General features: G+C 38.6%; 2 protein-coding genes across 4 annotated transcripts; one reads left to right on the top strand and one right to left on the bottom strand.

The window, feature by feature from the left end:
• Positions 1 to 17: 17 nt before the first annotated feature.
• Positions 18 to 5,436, top strand: ATP5MK (ATP synthase membrane subunit k). 3 transcript variants are annotated; one of them, XM_072971813.1, is made up of 5 exons: positions 33 to 141; positions 3,075 to 3,204; positions 3,634 to 3,729; positions 3,819 to 3,911; positions 5,333 to 5,436. In XM_072971813.1, the coding sequence occupies exons 3-4, from the start codon at positions 3,643 to 3,645 to the stop codon at positions 3,906 to 3,908; spliced, it is 177 nt and encodes a 58-aa protein (XP_072827914.1). In that variant the 5' UTR covers positions 33 to 141; positions 3,075 to 3,204; positions 3,634 to 3,642; the 3' UTR covers positions 3,909 to 3,911; positions 5,333 to 5,436. The 3 variants fall into 3 exon arrangements, with proteins under 3 accessions (XP_006216417.1, XP_072827914.1, XP_072827913.1); XM_006216355.4 differs by lacking the exon at positions 3,075 to 3,204 and having other exon boundaries at positions 18 to 141; XM_072971812.1 differs by lacking the exons at positions 33 to 141; positions 3,075 to 3,204 and adding an exon at positions 519 to 791.
• TAF5 (TATA-box binding protein associated factor 5) lies at positions 5,421 to 18,673 on the bottom strand. Its single transcript, XM_006216353.4, has 11 exons — positions 17,932 to 18,673; positions 15,643 to 15,880; positions 12,109 to 12,424; positions 11,189 to 11,352; positions 10,943 to 11,078; positions 10,181 to 10,301; positions 9,301 to 9,430; positions 7,979 to 8,143; positions 7,169 to 7,346; positions 6,806 to 6,983; positions 5,421 to 6,486 (listed from the first exon to the last, which is right to left on the bottom strand). The coding sequence occupies exons 1-11, from the start codon at positions 18,488 to 18,490 to the stop codon at positions 6,269 to 6,271; spliced, it is 2,403 nt and encodes an 800-aa protein (XP_006216415.1). The 5' UTR covers positions 18,491 to 18,673; the 3' UTR covers positions 5,421 to 6,268.
• Between the last annotated feature and the right edge of the window lie 1,202 nt (positions 18,674 to 19,875).

Below are 19,875 nucleotides of genomic sequence, written 5' to 3'. Positions count from 1 at the left end.
GAACCGTAGCCAATCGACGCAGAAGGCCGAATAGGTAAGGCCTGTTGAACGCGTGCGGGGGAGGTGGCTTCTTCCGGGTGGGCCGAGGGGCAGCTGCGTACGCTGAAGGACACAGGCTGCGGAGTTGGTGTCTTTTGGAAGGTAGGTGGGGAGGGAGCCCGGGTTTGGACCTCGCGCGTCCGCTTTGCGAGGCTTGCTTAGAATCGACTTGTTCCTGGTCCGGGCACACCGCGAGTTTTTTGCTTTGGTGGGGTGAGAGTGGTGATGAGTCGAAAAAAATTAGGGAAAATTAGGGCCGGGCGAGAGGGTTCGGACAGTGACCCGGAAGCCTCGGTGCGAGGTAAAGGCCTCCCCACCCCCAGCTCCTAAAAGCCCTTAGGATACATTTTCCAGTGGAGAAAAATGAGGCGCCCAGCGAGGGGAGTCCCCCAAGGTCACCCAGTGACGTAACATTGGACGAGAACTCAGGCTTCTGACCCTACCTTCGGTTAAATGACCCTCTTCTCTGTATGCCCAAAGCAGTTTGTTTCCACTGAGCTGTGCTTAGAAAGCTGGCCAGCCAGGCCTCCTTTAGCCGGGCTGTGCTACCGTCTTTGTCAAGCGGGCCTGCACTTCGCCAGGCCCGCGATAAGCGGGTTAGATTTCAGTCTGTGTTTGGTCAGCGGGAAGGCATTTTCTAGGAGGTAGCGAGAACAGAGAGCTGTAAACTTGAAGTGCAGGAGGCTGCTTCTGGTACCTGAGCGGCTCTCACTCGTTTTTGCCTCCTTCACTTAATGATCTCAGCATTCCAGGTAGGTGTCCATACAGGAAAACAGCAGTATCAAGAAACAGAAAATGGGTTGGATAGGTGTAGCTCAAGTGGTAGAGCACAGTCTTAGCATACACAAGTTCCTGGATTCAATCTCCACTACTGCCTCTAAAAATAAATAAATAAATAAACCTAACTACCACCCCCTGCAAAAAAAAAAAAAAAAAACAGAAAATGGAAAAGGCAGTTGGTCAAAACTTTGGGCCTTTTCTGGAATGCCCATTTCACTGGTGAAGAGAGGCATGAAAAATTAATTGTATTGAATAGTGGGTTCGCTTCTTAATTAGAAACAAAAGGGAAGATCCTATTGCTTAGATTTTGCCATAGGCTTCCGTTTAACAATTAGTATGGTTATTTTTAGCCTTAGGTAATTTTCTCCTTCATTAATGTCTTCTTAACTTAAGTATGACTTAAAAGCAAGTATCAGTTCAATTATTCCACAAAGGACACTAACACAAAGATTCCTGATCTTTGCCCAAAAGTACCTGCAGTTTGCTGACGGTACAAATCAATAGTTTGCAGGCTTTGGTCCAGTTGTTTATCAGCAACATTCCACTTCCTCCTCCATCTCAGCGTTTGAAGAGTCTTCCTTTAAGACCTAGACTAAATTGCAATTCCTATACCATGCCCTTCGCTGCAGTCAGAATTAGTTCTCTATGACACCAGCCTTCCTTCTATATTATGTAGAGATAAATTAAAACACCTTAATATTCTTTCAGTTGGACACCACATTCTCCTGAAATTTTTTGTTAGACACAAGGTAGTGGGGATTGTTAGTTAATAATTTGACAAAGTTAAGCCCTTGTTTTCTGTAGAGTTTCTCCTAGAAACCCACTTGATGCTGTAAGAATCCAAAAATCTATCCTGAAGATAATAGAAAAGCATGTTTTTAGTAAATTGGCTGAAATGAGATAATATAAAAGCTACATCATAAAGATTTCTTTTAATGGAGATTTTCCTCCTTGGACTGGACTGGCCAAGGCTCCTGAGGAGGCCTAAGGAAGTTTGGAATCCTTCATTGCTCCATGAACCTTGAAACCGTTCACGATTAAGATCACTTGTCCACATTTTCATTGCCAACTCTTTGCACGTGAATGCCTCTGGAGGCCTTTGAATGGTAAAGAGAAAAGTGCCAGTTTCCATAGCAACAGCTTCCTCAGAGGTGTCTCCCACTCTTTCATCAAGAGCCAGCTGAGTCACTGCCACTGCCTACCAATCTCGACCGGACCTCGACCGGCTCGTCTATGTTGCCAATCGACTCGGCGTGGCGTCGGTCGTGGTAGATAGGCGGTCATACAGACGAATTTTCGAGTGTTGTTCTGATGACCTTTGAATATGCCTTTACTATCTTTTTAATTTTGAAAGAAATACATGCTGTTGTAAAATACATACGTTCTATAGGTGTAGCCCGTCTTAAAAGTTTGCTATATGTTCTTACAGGGTTTTGTTTTGTTTTTTTAATATGTAATTACTAATAAGCATTTGGTTTTCTACTTCTGTTACTGCAATGTTTTTCGAACTTTAACATGTATTAGAATCACCCAGAGGGCATATTACAACAGATGCTGGGCGCCAGTTTCTGATTCAATAGGCCTGAGAAATTGGGTTTCTAAGACATTTTCACTGATGCTGACAGTCTAGGAACCAGACTTTGAGAATCATTGATGTGCTCTATAATGTCCAGAAATAGGATTTTTTTAATGTTTAACATTACATAGGGACATCTTTCTGTGTCAGTACGTAAAGATCTATGTGCATGGGAATATCTTTCCCTGTCTATATATAAAGATCTACATGCATTTTATTTCCTCCAATGGAAACTCATTTATGTCTCTTGTAGGTGGATTTTTGGTTCTTCCAGTTTTTTATTTTCATAAACTATATTTCAGTTACCATCCTTGAACCATTAGCATCGTTCCACTTTGTAACATTTCTAAAAGGATAAATTCCTAGAGAACAAATGAGCCAGCTAGATGAAGGGGTATACGAATTTTATAATTTGATAGATATTGCAAAATTGCACATTAAGAGCATTACACCAGTTTACACTCCCTTCTGGCAACAGAGGGACTGTTTATTTTCCCACATTCTCACTACTACTGCTTACTATAAACTTATCTTTGCTACTCTGATAGTTAGATTTTAGTCTCATTTTACATTTCTTTGATCATGAGTTTATCTTTCTATGTTTCACATTTTTACTTTGGCCACCTTTGTATTTTCTCTTGCCTAAGATGATTAAAATATTTACCCATGTATTTTTCAGCATTTTTGGTTTCAGCTTCCTCATCACCAGCAGTATGTATCAACTCAATCTAGTAAATGATCCCTTCTCTCCCTTCACATGGAGGTCCTAAAATATTTATAGGAAAAATTGTAAAAAGAAGGATTGCAAGGTGAGCTGTTTAGTTGCTGGCTACCTCTATGAGAAACTTTGAAAAGTATCACAAGTTCCACTAGCTTTCAACTAGTCTTAAAACTGACTAATTCCATGTACAGTACACTATGGCATAGATAGAGCCAGCAATGAAAGCAGGTTACACTGGGTTGGACGATGGACTTAAGAGACTACTGTGTTCTCCTCCTATGCTGAGTGATTTGATGTATATTCTGGAGTGTTGAGTAATAGCAACCAAGATAAAGTCCTTCTTTCCAAAAATTTCTTATCAGCAAGATTTTTTTCCACCACTTTGCTGCTTTGTTGGGTGAGGCATATATAAAATTTGCAATATTTATATGCAGTGACTTTTTGAATTTTTTAATTAAAAATTTTTCTTTTAAATTGCATCCAAACCAATGTATTCCTTTCTTTCTTTTTTTAAAAGACTGAAATCATGGCAGGTCCAGAAACTGATGCCCAATTCCATTTCACTGGCATCAAAAAATATTTCAACTCTTACACTCTCACAGGGAGAATGAATGTAAGTATTAATGATACCTTTAAGCAGTTATGTTTTAGAGTAATACAGGTGTGACAACAGCCTTGTTTACTTTTTCCTTTCTTTTTCAGTGTGTTCTGGCCACGTATGGAAGCATTGCTTTGTTAGTCTTATACTTCAAGTTAAGGTCTAAAAAAACTCCAGCTGTGAAAGCAACATAAATGGTAAGGAGTTAACATTTAAAAGTTTATAACTAAGCCTTTTGATGTTAGGGTTCCCCCCCACCATAAAAGTGTCTTGTCATTGTGCAAAATTCATTAAAGAAAAAAATAGAAAAATATTGCCCATGTCCCATTACCCTGAAAACTTGTGTTAACTTTTTTTTATGTATTTGGTTTCCAATGGCTATGATTCATATCTGTAATTTTGCCTTACAACATGTATGTTTTCTGTAATTTGAATGCATGAGTGCTCATGGATATATGCTTTATTTTACAGAGGAAATGTCTCCTATTAGAATTTTTTTAAATACAAATAACATTACAGTGAACGCTTTAGAGCATGAAGTTTTTGTATCTGTGATTGTTCTCTTAGGCTAAAGTGTTTTCCCAAAGCGTTGTGGGGCACCCAGCTTTGTGCCCCAGGTGATGTTGAATAATGTCAGTTTCTGATTTTTGTTAATTTGATGAGTGAAAAATTTTTTTGATGAAGTTGTGTATTTTTGTTTACCATTTATATTTTTAACAAACATTCTCTGTGTGTGGCAATGTTGAATAATGTCAGTTTCTGATTTTTGTTCACTTGATGAGTAAAAATAATTTTTTTGATGAAGTTGTATATTTTTGTTTGCCATTTGTATTTTTAACATTTTCTTCATGTGTTTTTCTCGTGTAACAATGGGGACTTTCTTTTTGTGAAGACCTTTCTCGATATGCTCTTTTTGTAGTAATTAATCAACCTTTTAAATCAGTTGCAAATGTTTGTACTAGTTCGCTTGCTAGTTTCAAATTTTTATGTAAGTAATTCTGTCTTTTCCTTAAATCCCTCAGATTTCGTTCTCTTATAGTGCCATCCAGTCTCCATTTGCCCTTGCTTGAGTGAATAAATATTTGGTGTGTTAGCAGATGATGTGCAAAAAACCCAAAACCCAGATCTAATGTAGTTATCTATAACAGAAAAATTTTCTTCCACTCTTAAAAGCTTTTCCAATCCCAAAACTGTTGACTTAGGGGACTGCATATCCTAGAATGCTGTGTGGTCCGTTACTTATTCTTGACAAACAGGTGGTTTTTTGCCCCATTTTTCTTATTAGGTACCTCCTAATTTTGTTTTTCTAATGAGGATACTACCACCTTCTCTGTTTTCTAGTGTTTACAATGTTACTTTATGTACTAGGCTTTTCCAGTGGTATATGATTAGGATCATTCTGAATTATTGGCAGCTTTTTGTTCAAGTGGAGTGTAGGTTAAACTGTGTTAAGCTGAGAGACACCTAAATTTTGAGGAGTAACTGACTCCTTTGAGATTCTAATTAATTTGCATTAATTTCAGGGGAGGTTCCTGGATAGTCCTGTACGAGTAATTACTAAGTCTTAAAGGTAGAGTTGAACACATTTGTGTCTAAACTATTTTTACTTTGTTTATAGGATCCTAAACTGTACCTCATCTGTTAAGTTCCCACGCCTGAAGAAACTAATGTCAGCTCATCATGTGATACTCAATTTGTACAATAAATTATGAACCTGGAAAAGCTGGTTGTCTTTATTTACAAGATATCAAAAATATAAAAATTGTACAAAATGCAACAAAGGCAAAAAAACTGGCAGTGACTTGGTCTAAATCTCTTAGTTTCCGAAAGCAAGGCTCAGTACTGGAGGTAAGCAACTGAAATGTCTGTCTGACTTCAAGTGTCCTAGGTTGTATGTAGCCATTTTAGCTGAAGTAGAACATGGAAGTTAATTTCTTCACCTGGTTTATAGAATGTTTGGGTGCACTCAAAATCCAAAAGGTATAAATTCAGATGTCAGTGGATGGTTGTACTTCATCTATTTCTCAGAAAGGAACTGTAGTTCACCTAACCAGTTATATACATTCCACTAATCATGAGCCAAGCAAAAATGTTAGTGGATCATTTAACATAGTACTTGAGTGCCATACAGTAACTACATTTTTACAGCAGAAACATACATGCTCATAGAATTCTTCAGCTAAAATTCAAGATGGTATTATTATTACTCAATTTGAATCTTGAAGCAAGATGAATTATTGAAATCACTTGATTTTTTTCTAGACATAATAAATTAAAATAGCATTTGAACAGAAAATGCATAGTTTCCACACAATCCAAAGCACCATAAATGTCCCCTCCACGAACATAATACCTCTTATTCAACTAACGGAAATTAGTTAAATGTGGTTGCTATAGAAACGTGGAACTGTCCTGTTCAGATTTTCCAAGCAGCATACTTCCAGATCCATAAAGACAAAACATTCTTTGTAGCTTAAATATTAATCACTGAGGTATTTGCTTTTAGTCTCCCTTTTTAAAACAGTAGCTTCCAGAGGTCTTTAATACCGATGGTTTATTGTGGACTATAAGCTCCTGCAGCTAGAACCAAGTTTCTTCGAGTAAAATGGAGGTGTACAACTGGTGTTGATTTGGTCATATATGTTCCCAACAATAACTCCTGTGAATTCTCAGGTAAATTTATATGCCCGGTGGCTGTAGTAAAGTCATCAGTCTCTAAATCTTCAAATGCTTTAACAGCATCCCATAACCGGACTGTATTATCCATTGAACCTAAGAGGAAATCAAAGGAAATCATTTAGTAGCATCTACCATATTTAGATGCTGACATTCTGTCAAGTAATTTATGCATTTACTGTATATTTCTGATGAAGAAATCTGAACTTGATTAACAACTCTTTTCCCTCTAAAGAAGCATTTCAAGCAGTAGTTTAACCTGAGAAGTCAATATACATGTAGGTGACACTCTGGAATCATTGCTAAGGAGAAGCAAAACCTAAAACAGCAGGACTTAATTTTGCAATTGTCAATATTGTGTTTCCTTTAAATGTACCATTGACCCATTACCGCAAAGCCATTTCTAGTCACTTACCTGATGCCAAAATTTCACCATCTCTACTAAATCTTAGTGAACAGACTGTATCAGTGTGACCTTTTAATTCTCCAACCATCAAACCATGTCCAATATCCCAAAGGAGTACTCTGCCATCTGTTGCTCCTGTAGCCAGGAATCTCCCATTGGGAGAAAATGTTAAGGAGTGAATTGGTCCCTAGAAAAGTTGGAAAAAAGGTTATCAGAAGTAGGGTTAAAAATACCTAAGAAAGTAAGGCAAAAGTTAGAATTACAAAGTTCAGTGGTATGAACAGTATCTTTAATGTGTATGTCTCACTGGTTATTTTTTAAACTTATCTCAAAAAGAACCTTGAGTGCTGGAATAATAAAGGTGTAAAATACCTTGTGTCCAGTGAAGATCCTTACACAGTTCCCATTCAGGACATCCCAGAGCCTCACAGTTCTGTCTGCAGAGCCCGTAGCAACATAATTAGAATTTGGATGGAATCTGGTACAATTCACATCAGCAAGATGGCCAGCAAATATCCTTAAAGGCTGGTAGTGGTCTGTAGCCCAGAGCCTTCAAAAAAAAAAAAAATTGAAAACAAAAGATAATTAGCAATTAACTGTGAAATACCAAAATCCTATCCAGAATAAATACAGAAACATCCAAGTGAAATGTTGGCTCCAAATGGGTCCCCCTCATTAGTTACCTGAGCAAAGAAAGATGGAATGTCTGAGACTAAACATTCTTAAGAAGAACTAAACTGATCTGGTACAAAAGTTTTTTAATCCTATAATACTTTAGTTCTCTGTATGTACACCCCCGTACCTCACTCAACTCTTAGTCTAACCCGCAGAAAAGTATTTTTCCCTAGTTCTGATCACCACATGGTTTATAACCCATGCTACCTCAATTCTGAACTTTTAAGGAGATGACAGAGAAACAAAGGTGCTACAGTGGTTGTGAAAGACCGTTTTGCATCTGGTGGTGGGCAGGGGAAGAGCATGGACTCTATAGACATGACTGCAGACAAGGTAAGAGTCCTATCCCAAATTCATTTTCAAATAAGGACCTATAAATGCTGACATTCTCAAAAAGTTGTTACTGAATAAAAGTGAAAATGAGTTTGGCTGGAGTTTGCAATTACTACAAGAAAAATTCTGTTTGTTCCTTGAACAGGCCCAGTCACAAGATCACAACATTCTTACCGAGCTACTCGGTCGTGGCCCCCTGACACAAAATAGTATCCGTATGGAGAAAACTGTGTGTCCCACACTGGATAGTTGTGTCCTTTATATCCCACCAAGCAAGTAAATGTTTGAAGACTCCACAATCTAACAGTTCCATCCTCTGAAGAGGAAAGCAGATAGTTCCTGAGAGAAGAGAAAGTAATATATTTGATTCCTAAAATAACTTAGTTACCTGTCCATCTTTTGCATATATTTGAATGTATTAAATGTAGCTAACTGACATGCTACTTATCTCACTTTTAATTTATACATGAAATCCACAGTAGATAACAAGAGTTGAAAGTACTAACTAGTGTTAGTCGTAACACTGTATCTACTGAGTACCTACTAAATGAGGTTAGATTATTTTAAAAACATATCTCTTAAAAGGAAAATCACAATTCTTTAGGAGAAAAAAAAATACCAACAGGTAATGACAAAAAGTATGGTCAGATTGGTAAACTGAGAAGGGCTTCTAAGAAATGTGATATGTCACTTAAAACTCAGTAAATTTTTTACTTTAAAATGGAGATGCAATTTTCATATCCTGTACAAGTTGTGTAAGAATTTTAAAGTAAACATCTTTTGGACAAAAAAAAAAAAAAGCAAAAACAACACTACAGACATGCCATTAATACTCTACCTTCATCAGGGCTAAACACAAAAGCTGAGCTACTCAGAAAGTAATAAGGTTTTCACTGAAATCAGAAGTTTCCCTTGAGTAAAAATGTACTATCTGGCTAAACCCTGTAAAACAACAAAAATCCTCATTCTCAGTTTCATAAAGATGAAAATCTTGATGGATTGAAAGCTATTATCTATCCAATAAGATATAGGTAGTATTATGAAAACAAAATACCCTCCCCCCTTTCTACAGAATATTAGAGATCATGAAAAATAGGCAAACACCTTTTGTGGGTTTTAAATTCCCTTTACACTATTCCCCTAGTTCTTCTGATTATACAAAGATAAGTCAATTGATAGCAGTAGCCACAAAACCCAAAGCAGGAACCCAAAGAAGCAATTCAACCCTTACTGGAGTTACAAAACTGAAGCTAATTTTTATAACTGGCAAACACTGAAGCTATTCATCTTGATTCTGTAAATCTGGGTATCGTATATCAGTACCCCAAGATGAATTAGCAGATGGCAAGATTCTCAAAGATAATGAATGATAGGCAACCATGAGATTTTTCTAACAGATTTTTTCCCCAACATTTGCATAATGTTTCCAGTAGTTAACACTCATATAGTCCCAACGTAAGACTGCAGTATTTAATATTTATTGTTTGGTATTTTACCTATCTGGACTGAAGCTGGCTCCATAGACAGGCCCACTGTGACCATACAAAATCTTCAATTCACTTGCTGTTTTCTCATCCATGATTCTTTCTAAGACATCATCTGATTCTTTATCTATGAGGCTAAGATCTAAAATAGTCCAGAAATATTAATTTTTAAAAGGACATTAATTAAAACATTTTAAGACAATTACATCACAGTTTAAGAGAACAACTAACATTTGAACAGTTTCTCCTACATACCAACCACTGTGCAAATGCCTCTAAATTAGCTATCATCCCAGTGGATAAGAGAAAAAAATGAGGTTCAGAACAGTTAAATTATATGCCAGAGTGCACACAGCTTAGTGTTGAAACTAGAACTGAAACTCAAATTTGTCAACCATATCACAATGTTTCAAAAATTTATAAAACTACAGAAATACTAAATTATCAAAAATGTATTATCTTGTTTAAACAACACAATTAGCAAGAAACTTTCTTTAAAATGAAATCCTAACCTTATTAGTTCATTTTAGCCATTTTTATGGCTAAAACAGAAAGTACTCTCCCCACTATTTACTTAAAGGTTTTTTTTTAATTCACAAAAAAAACAACCAAAATAGGACAGTTTTAACCTTAGGGAGTTTTCTAGCCTTATCCCCTCATTCTACAGATGAGAAAACTGAGGCTCAAAAAAGTTAAACCAGTGTAGCACCCCAGTCTCCTGATTGCCACTCCAATGCACTTTTCACTGTTGGGAATGTTGTTAGCCATTTTGACTTAAAAGTAAAATCAAGTGAAAGTCTGCTGAGATTACAATGTCTTATGTATATTCCATGGGATCAAGATTGGTGTAAACTAATGATGAATTTACATCCTGACAAGTCATCTCAGTTACCTGCTGCTTGTTTGACACTACGAAGCTTTTTGGGTGTCACAGACCACACTCTGACAGTTGAATCTGCAAAACCTCCAGCTATCAAACTAGAATCATCAGTGACATCCACCGCAGTGAGACCCTGCCAATAAAAATGTTAAAAAAATTTTTTAATTAGAAAAAAGCCTTATACTGTTTTTTGGGGAAAAATTACAATCACATCTTACAGAATACATAAGGATAGGCATTTTTCTCATATAAAAGATTATTTGAGATTTCATTCTCCTATGAAATCCATCGTTTGAAAGCATGTACTTTGAGAACATACAATCATTTACCCGCTTTTTGCCCTCCAAGTTTGGAGTGCAGATGTTAGTCATGTTTGTACTTCACTAAATATATCCTCGCACCCTATTATATATAGAGTCTATAAAGATAATGAAGAATTATTAAGTTTACAGTAAGTACTTAAAGTCAAGTTCAAGAGAGATGAACCACACAGCTTCCTTCTTCTAAAGGCTAGCAGAATTCTGATCAGTGAAACAAAGGCCACAAATAAGCAAGATTTTAGGACCTACAAGTTGTTAAAGGTCTTTCAAACATTACCTTCTATCTGTTCTGAGCAGTATCTAATTCTCCTTCCCTAACTGCTTTAAGCCATATTTACATCAAGAGTTTAAATAAGAAAACTCCATTTTAGTTAACACATCTAAGTTTCTTTTAATGGTAATCACCATTCTAACATGACTCTCCAGGCAGACACTGCCCAACTGTTTTACCAACCTGGTAAGCATTGAGGAATGTATAGAAACAAATGGAGGGTAAACAATCTGGCCCGAGGCGCACTCGTTTGGTGGTTTCTTTCATATTCATTATCTTATCCAGCTTATCTGAATCTTTCAACTCAGGAAGAGGGATTCTGTGAAAGAAAAACAGACTAGAAATTACTCTGAGTATTAAGAAACTTGAACCATCTATAATGTATCGCCTTATACCTCTACACATGTTCGTGAGGTTTTTTTCCCTCACCTGTTTTGAGGTGGAGCATTGGGATCTTGTTTTTTGCTTTTGGATCCAATACTATCTTTTTTAGGCTTCTTCTTTTTAGGTTTCCCTTCTTCATTTTCTCCTTCTTCATCCTCATCATCCAAAGGCACCTCAATTTCTGGCTCTTTTAATAAACCAAAAAATACCTACGAGTAAAAAGAGCCAATTTTTTAAAATGACCTTTTTGTTCATTAATACATCCTTTTCCTATCTTGATAGGAGGAATCACAATTACAGTATGGTCATTATTATCCTGAAGCAGATTCTGTACTTGTCTACCCAATAGCCAATCTCCCCTTCTTCCTTACAAACAGAACCCTGATTTAGTTGGAGCAGCACTATGCTCAGTTAAAATCATTTCTGTTCCAAGTTCCTTGCAGCTAGGAATGGCCATATAATATCATTCTGGTCAATAGATGTACACACAAATATACTGGGCAGTGCTTTAGAAAACAATACTGTTTTCCTGATAAAACGAGAGAGATTCAGCAGGTATATGTCTCTCATCCTCCCCCTTCTGCCTTCCTGGAACACAGTTGTAAAGCTCCAGCTGCAATAGCCATTTGTGAGCACAAGGAAGAAAGTCACATTCTGAAGATGGCAGAGCAGAAAGTAGAAGGAGCCAGAGTCCTTGAGGGCACTGTGGAGCCCTCACACCAGTCTAGGAAGGTCTTCCTCTTTAATTCGTTTTACTTGTTTCAGCCATTGCAGTCAGGGTTCTGTTAAAGGCAGCCATTCCCAAATTCTTACTAATATATACATCATCCTTAGAACATGAAACTTAGTATACAGTGTAAAATTATTCCCAAACTAGCTATAAGAAAAATGTGTAAATTATGTAGATGGAAATGCTACAGTTTTTCATAATCTGCATTATATAGTTCTTAGGTTTATTCCCATACCTTTGATTTGTTTGCCTCTCGTTTAGCCTCTCCTGCCAAACTTCCCACCATCGCATCTATCTGTTGCTTACTACGCGGCATCCCATCAAAGATGTCAATGTAGAGGTGCTCCTGAACTATGTTCCATATCTGATTGTTCTGTTTCTCCTGAAGATGCCTCTTCAAGAGTTGGTACGAGTCTCGGGAAATACGCAGAACAAATTTACTTGTTCGAAAATCCAACATGGTCTCATTCCCTTTCATGTGTTCCTTTTTGGTAAGACTAGATAATACTCGTAGGTCATCCTGGTAATAACATTCCTGATCTCCATGGAACCTGTTTCAGTGATTTTAAAAAGTCATTTTTCAATGTAATCATTAAGGGATCTGCCTCTCCCCCATATATTTATAAACATCCTAGAATATTTTCAACGTAGTAGTCTGAATAATCCTGGACTAAGCTGTAGGATCAGAAGTAACACATTTCAAAATGATCACAATTCATTTCTGAATTCATCCTAAAAATGACCAATCTAATTCTCTAATGAAATGCATTAGAAACATTTTAAGAGAATTTGAAATAAATACCATAAGTGAATGAACGATAAGATACGCATCATTGGTAGACAGTCTAATTTGAATGCCACCATTGGTAGACATTTGAAAACGTTAGAATCTTTGCTCTACTAAATTTTATGTTCTCTCAAAACCCACTTTTTAAAACTTTTTATTATGGGATATTTCAAACATATACAAAAGTAGAAACTAGTATAATGACTCAACATACCAATCACCCAGCCTCTCACCCATAATTAATGCATGACATGCTCATAAAACCAACCATTAGTAATAATTTCTTATCTTAATACCAGATGTAAATATTAAACATCACTATTTTAATAACATGACTTAAGAACAAACATGTTGATATCAAAGAGTAAGCAATCCCATTTACTCATCATTCCCATCATTACCAAAGGCAATTAAGTAAAGCTTTCAGCCTTGGTGACAATTAGTAAATTTAAATGTACTTTTATTTCTACAAATCTTAACGCCTAATAAAGTCAAATGTAAAGATCATATATTGACATTCACTAAGAACAGTAAACAATGCAAAAACATTTAGAAAATAATGATTAAATATAAGATACTAGGACTCTAGCACTGACAAGACACATAGCCAATGGATTCCTAAACTGTTACCTGTGTTACTCTATTATGACTCATCAAGACACAAGTTTCTGTCCAAGATTTGAATAAAATTAGAAATCTCAGCCTCTTGGTGTTTATATTAGTCACTGCTCATAACCTCACTGAGCATGGGGTCCTGGCAAGGGCTGAGACTGTCCATGACAAGGAGACAGAATCCCCTAGGAGATTCCAGCTTCCTATGTAAGGAGATGACTGCACCATGACACTGGAAGAGGAAGAGGTTTTTCAATAACAGTAAGAAAAATTAGCTTACAAATTCTGTCACCATCAGCCTTAATTTTTTTTTCCAAATACACTGAGCTACAGAACATTTGCTTTATATACCTTCTATTAGGCATTGTAGAATGATGAATGAATATAATGGCACAGAAGCAGGAGTCCTGAGTTCTATTATTCCTCTATTACCACAACCTTCATTACCTGACAGGTCCTAGCTTCTGGGTCTAATGCTTGTATTAAAGAGCTCGCATTCAAACTGTTAAGCACCGTCTCCTTCTTAAACACTCCTTTTCTTTGGCTTCTTTAACTCAACACTTTCCTAGTTTTCTTCCTGCTTTACTAGCTTCTCCTTTTATCTCTCTTCTACTTGGCCATCTCTTCTACTCCAAATGGCGGAATTCCTCAAGGTTCGGGCCTAGCCCACTCACTGATTTATTTCATACTGCCTCCTAGACGAGCCCATCCCTATCCATCAATACTGCACACAACTCCAATTCATGGCTCCATCTCTACTTCTCCTCTGAGGTCCAGAGCCTAATATATCATCCATCTATCAACTTGACATCTCTTAAACGAGTCAAAGGCATATTCAAATCTGAACTCCAGATTATTCCAAACCCTGACAAACCCAGTACTCTTCTAGGGCTTTCTATCTCAGTGAAGAGCACCCCTATTCAGTTAGGGTAGCCAGAAACCTAGGGGTAATCAATTACACTTTAATCTCCCTTACCTCCACAGCCAATCCTTCACCAAGTGCCTCACAAATATGTCTACTTCCCTTCACCAACACTATCACACCCTAGTTCACTGTCTCTCAACAGGGGTGCTAATAGAATTTGAGGCAGAACAATTCTTTCCTAAGGACTACCTGCACATACTGGAACTTTTGGTATCCCTAAGCCACCTGATCCTCCAGCCTAGTCATTATGACAACCAAAAACATCTCCACTTTCAAATAGCCTAGGGGAGAGAGGAATAATATTACCCCCAGTTGAGAACCACAACAATAACCTCCAAAATGGTCAATCTATAATTACTTTATAGTTCCCCCACCATCTGTTTTCCTCACTGCACAAAGATCCTTTCAAAATGGAAATCTAATAAGGACATGGTTCTTCAATGACTTCTGTAGCAGAGATGTCTCACTGTTTCCAAATACCCATTTTTTCTTTCTTCCTCCACACCAGAACACCTGAATATTAGCTGAGCACACAGACACCTACATAAAGACCACATTTCCTACCTCCAGTGGCAGGTGTGGCCACTGACTAATGACATAAAAAAGGGAAAAGTATATGCAACTTCCAGGAAGGATGTATGCCCTCCAGTGTTACAGCAGACTGTAACACTGATGTGAGTGCTTAGGGCTGGAGAGTCACCTTGTACCAAGGTGGAACTGCATGACAAGGATGTTAAAGCAACAAGATCGAGAGAGTCTAAGTCCTTGATAATCAAGGACTCCATACCAGTTCTGGACTGCCTACCTTCAAGAGAGAGGGAAACAAATTTTTATCGTATTTAAGCCTCTATTGTTTGTGTTTCCAGTCATTCTCAGTCTAATTTAACACAGCTTCATATTGCTCTTAGGATAAAAGCAAAAATAAACTTTTATTTATGTCAGTATTGTTTGAATTTTCAGCGAATCTCAGCCAAATCTAATCCTATCCAATATAACCCCCTACTGCTACTGCTATTAAGATAAACAAGGACCCTTAGCATGGCTCAAGAACTTGCCTGTTCCAGCCCCTAACCAACTGTCCAGCTTCATGTTATACCACACCCCCCACCCCTATACTCTCCTCCAGCCACACTGGTCTTCTTTCGTCTCTGTACCTACTATGATCCATCCTGCCATAAAGCTGTCACACGTGCTTTTCCTTTTTCTATTTCTCTGGTTAACTCCTACCCAATCTTCAGACCTTATATCAATCATCAATTTTCTGGGAGCCTTCTCTGACTTCAACTAGATCAAAGCCCTCACTGTAGTTCTCATAATACCAGGTACCTCTTCTTCATAAAGTACTTTTTGAGTTGCAATCTTACATTTGTGTAGTTACAGATGCGTATATACATTATATATATGTGCTATATATACATATTTTATATATATATAAATTCACATACTTCTCAAAGAATGATTTTGCTTCATTCTCATGTTGATTGTAGACGAGTTCCAAGTACATGTGTACAAATAGGGGATAAAAGAGTTGGGATAACTCTGCCCGATGGCAGTCCAAGGAACATTCAATGAAGTGTTTCAGTCCACTATAGTATTCTTCATACATTGTGGGGTCTCCTTGTTGGTTGTAGGCTGACAGCACGGCACTGACATCCGGCTGGTCCTCCACAGCTACACTTCCAACTGTTTAAAAAACAAAAAACAGCTTTCAAGAAAATGACCTGACACGTACCAAGAGACTAAGGCTGTTTTGCTAAGGTCCAGAGGTGAACTGTTTCTCACATGTTTGTCCCTCTCCTTTCAAACTCTCTTCCCCAACACGATCACATAATCTTTTAATGGGATTCACTTTGTTTCTGTCACCCATTCAAAACTCCCTCGGTATGTCCGTATCATAAAATAAAATTTTCAAATCAGTAACAAAAAGATTCAATATTTTTCCTGGAGCTACTTATTTTAAAGACAAATTTTATAAAACATGGTATGTGCAAGTCAAAAAAGTGTATTAATCTTCTCTCAAGGCTCAGTTGCAAATGGCACCCACTACCACCAAGCCAAGCCAAGCCCTGGCTTAACACTCCTAGCTCTCTTAGCTACATAAGTACTTTGTAACTTTCCCGTAACACATCCCATACTGTGTTACCTTCACATATGTACATCTATCATTCCATATAAAATATAAACATGTTAATGGTGAGGAGAATTTGCCTTATTTATATTTCTAAAAGATAAATCTATTTTATATGCTTAAAACATTTCTATAACCACCATTTGAAGCAGAAAACATGAATACTTATTTCTAATATAGCAATAACAAACTATGACACATCTGTCAATTGAATCACAGTTTGTTGGAAATTTTAAAGTTGCAATTACACTACTGTTATGCTCTTTACTGCACAAATTTTATAAGTACTTTTGGTTATTCTGATGACCTCTTTTCCTCCTTACTGGTTTCTGAGATACAATATAAAAAATAGGTCAAGTTTCTGAAGAGATGAAAGATTATAGCAAAATAACCAACAACATAATTCATCCATCTTATAGTTCATTCACAAAACTCTGCATTTAGGAAAGATTTCTCTCAATCACATTTGCACACATTTCTACTTATGGCTTACAATGCTATGTATTCATTCGCTTCTGGCAATGCTGCAAAGATTAGGTCTCATAAATACAGATTAATTTGGCTAGAGGCTCTACATCTCTTATTGGTTCAGGATCACCTTTGAGACTTTATAGTGTTTTGTGTTGTTTTGCTGGGGAAAGGGGGGAAGGGGGAGCCTCAGGTGTCAGTAATGGATACTAGGTATAAACTTATTAGTGTCAGACACTTTACATATATTATAACTAAATTTCACAATAACCCATTTAACAGAGGGAAATAAAAAAAAAAGCTCAAGCTTTGGATGAATAATAATCAGCACCACACAAGCAAAAGCAACACAGACACTGAACTCCGGTCTGTCCAACCAAAGCTTGTTCCTAAATGAATGGTTTCAAACTTCGCCATACATCAATACCCGCTTGGAAGAATTTATTTAAAAATGCAGATTCCCAAGCCGTAGTCATGGCCAAGAGGTTAAGGCGATGGACTAGAAAAATGCAGATTCCCAGACTCCACCTGCACAGGGTCTGACTCACTAAGTCTGAAGTGACGCCCAGAAACTGCATTCCCTTAAAAGATTTAAACTAACGATAGTCAGCCTACGTTTTGAGAAATACTGGCTACACTATGTTCCATCACTCCCTGGCTGTGTGGTCCAAAGCAAGTCCCTTGGCCTTTCTCAGTCTGTGTTCTCATCTCTAAAATAGAGGTACGGTCTACCTCATAGTGGAACTCTGAGAATTAAGGTGTATAACTTGAAATATTTATAGTAAAATGACAGTAGTACAGGGCTGTACAAATATCGTTAATGTACCCCTGCCCCAGGCTCAAAAGCCCAAATAAGAGGAAAGGGACCGAAAGCCTGAAGGTCTCTGCCTCTCCGAGCCCACCGTCCTCATACATCCCTAGGCTCAAGAGCTCTCCACAGCCTCTCGCTGGAACTGACAGCTCGGAAGAGGGTTTGACTGCGCAGCCGGCGCACTAGGGAAAGGGGCGGGCATGTGGCCCTAGAGGCGGGCCCAGGAAATTCAAAACAAGCCCGCAGAGGTGCAGGCCTGCCAGCCTCTGCCTTCCCGGCTAGCTCGCCTCCGTGCCGGTCCTGCCTCTCCGGGACCCCGCGGCTCACCTTTCCCCGGAGCTGCAGGACCTGTTGCTAAGACCGGGACGGCGGCGGCCCCCGAAGCGCCGCTGCCCGGAGGGTCGGGGGCCGCAGGACCAGGAGCCGAGGCGGTGACCCGGCTGAGAAGCGTGCTAGCCGCCTCAGCGCTGGCGCCGTCCGCCTCTCCCGGGGCTCCGGAGCCCGCCACTGCCTCCTCCAATAGCCGGGCCTCACGGCGCAGCGCCTCTTCGGCCTCGCGGAGGTTGCTCTGCCGTAGAAACTGCAGCACGGCCAGCAGAGTCTGCCGGTCGTGAGGAGCGCCAGCCTCTGGAGCAGCGGCGGACACCGGGGCCGCCCCCGCCGGGGCAACGGCGGAGACAGCCACCGTGGGTTTGGGGGTCCCACCATCCCCGCCGGCCGACGACGACGCCGCAATGTTCCCGCCGCCGCCGTTCGGGCCGTTGTTGGTTGTGCCGCCGCCACCCTCGCCAGCGCCGTCCCCCGCCTGTGGAGGTAGCAGCGCCGGCGGTCCTTCAGGCTCTAACTTGACCGCCACCTCCGTCTGCTCCTCCGCCAGCGCCGCCATCTTGCGGCTTAGCCACCTCGCGCCGTCAAGCGTGATTGCGTTTTCGCCACATGGAGGGCGGGGAGGAGCGTTTTACGACAGCTCTGGGAGGCAATTTACGGCAGTAGGAGGGGCGAGAAAGAAGAAGAAGAAGGAATAGGAGCGGGAGCAACTTTCAAAAGTGAGTGACAAAAAGGCAGGAAGTGGGAGTTGAGTACGGCCTGTTGCATTTGCCCAATAATTACCGTTTATTGCACGCAAGCTATATTCAGGCACTACGATAAAAGTTTTACATATGACCTCCTTTAATTTAACAATCTTATAAGGTACTGTTATCATCACGTTACAGGATGGTTCAACAAAGACCCAAAGAGGTTTAAAAAAAAAAATCACGGAAAAAGAAAGTGAAAGTATCAAGATTCCAGTCCAGGCCTTTAACTTAAAAGCGTATACCATTTACCAAAGGGAAGATTCTGAGATACTGGTAATGTTTTATATTTTGATCTCGGTAATGTTTAATTTTTTTTTTGCAATTTATACTTTTGTAAAAATTGAGCGGCATGCTTAAGTTTTATGAACTTTACAAGATATATATTATTTTTCAATAAAAAGTTTTTAAGGACCTGAATTTTGTGATTGTAAGATAGCTATATTCTGTATTTGTGCTACGTTATCCATCATTACAAATAGACTATTTTAATTGTATATTTTAAGATTGTATGTGCCCATTTGCAATATGCTTCATAGGTTATAAAACCCTGCTGCATATTTTATCTCGTTTGAATCTCACAACTCTGTAGGTTAGGTGCAGACAAGAAAAGTGAGCCTGGGATATGGGGAAGTTATGCAAGTTGTTGATTTTGAGGTCTTACTGGCTTTCTTTGACCCTGCTTACTAGCTGAATGACCTGGAAAAGTTACTTAACTCACACAACCCCAGTTGCCCAATTTTTAAAATAGGGATAGTAATAGTACCTACTTCACAGAGTTGTTTGAGGATTAAATGAGATAATGTATATATGATACTTAACACATAATAAATGACTATTGGTTATTTTTACTTAACCTTAAGAGGTGTTCTGTAAATGTTTGGTAAGAAAGTCCAATCATGATGTTTAGGGTGATCTCAAGACTGAAATACAAAACTAATCTAATTGGACATCTAAAGAAGGAAAATGAAAGCTGGGAGGTGGGAGGTGAGCAAGAACTGGTTAGCATTTAATCAGCACTGGCCAAGAGAGAGACAAAAATCAGATGCTAACCTTATTAGATGGGCAGAATTCATCCTTTTCCTCAGGATCATTTAACTAACTTTTCTGATACAGTATTCACTAATTGGTATATAATTAGCTGGTAATTAATTGAGCACTTAGATAGATGAAAGATGCCACAAATAGCAAGCCCAGG

The sequence above is a fragment of the Vicugna pacos genome, chromosome 11 (assembly GCF_048564905.1).
Source record: "Vicugna pacos chromosome 11, VicPac4, whole genome shotgun sequence".
NCBI lineage: Eukaryota > Metazoa > Chordata > Mammalia > Artiodactyla > Camelidae > Vicugna > Vicugna pacos.
This window is presented reverse-complemented; position numbering and strand designations above follow the sequence as displayed.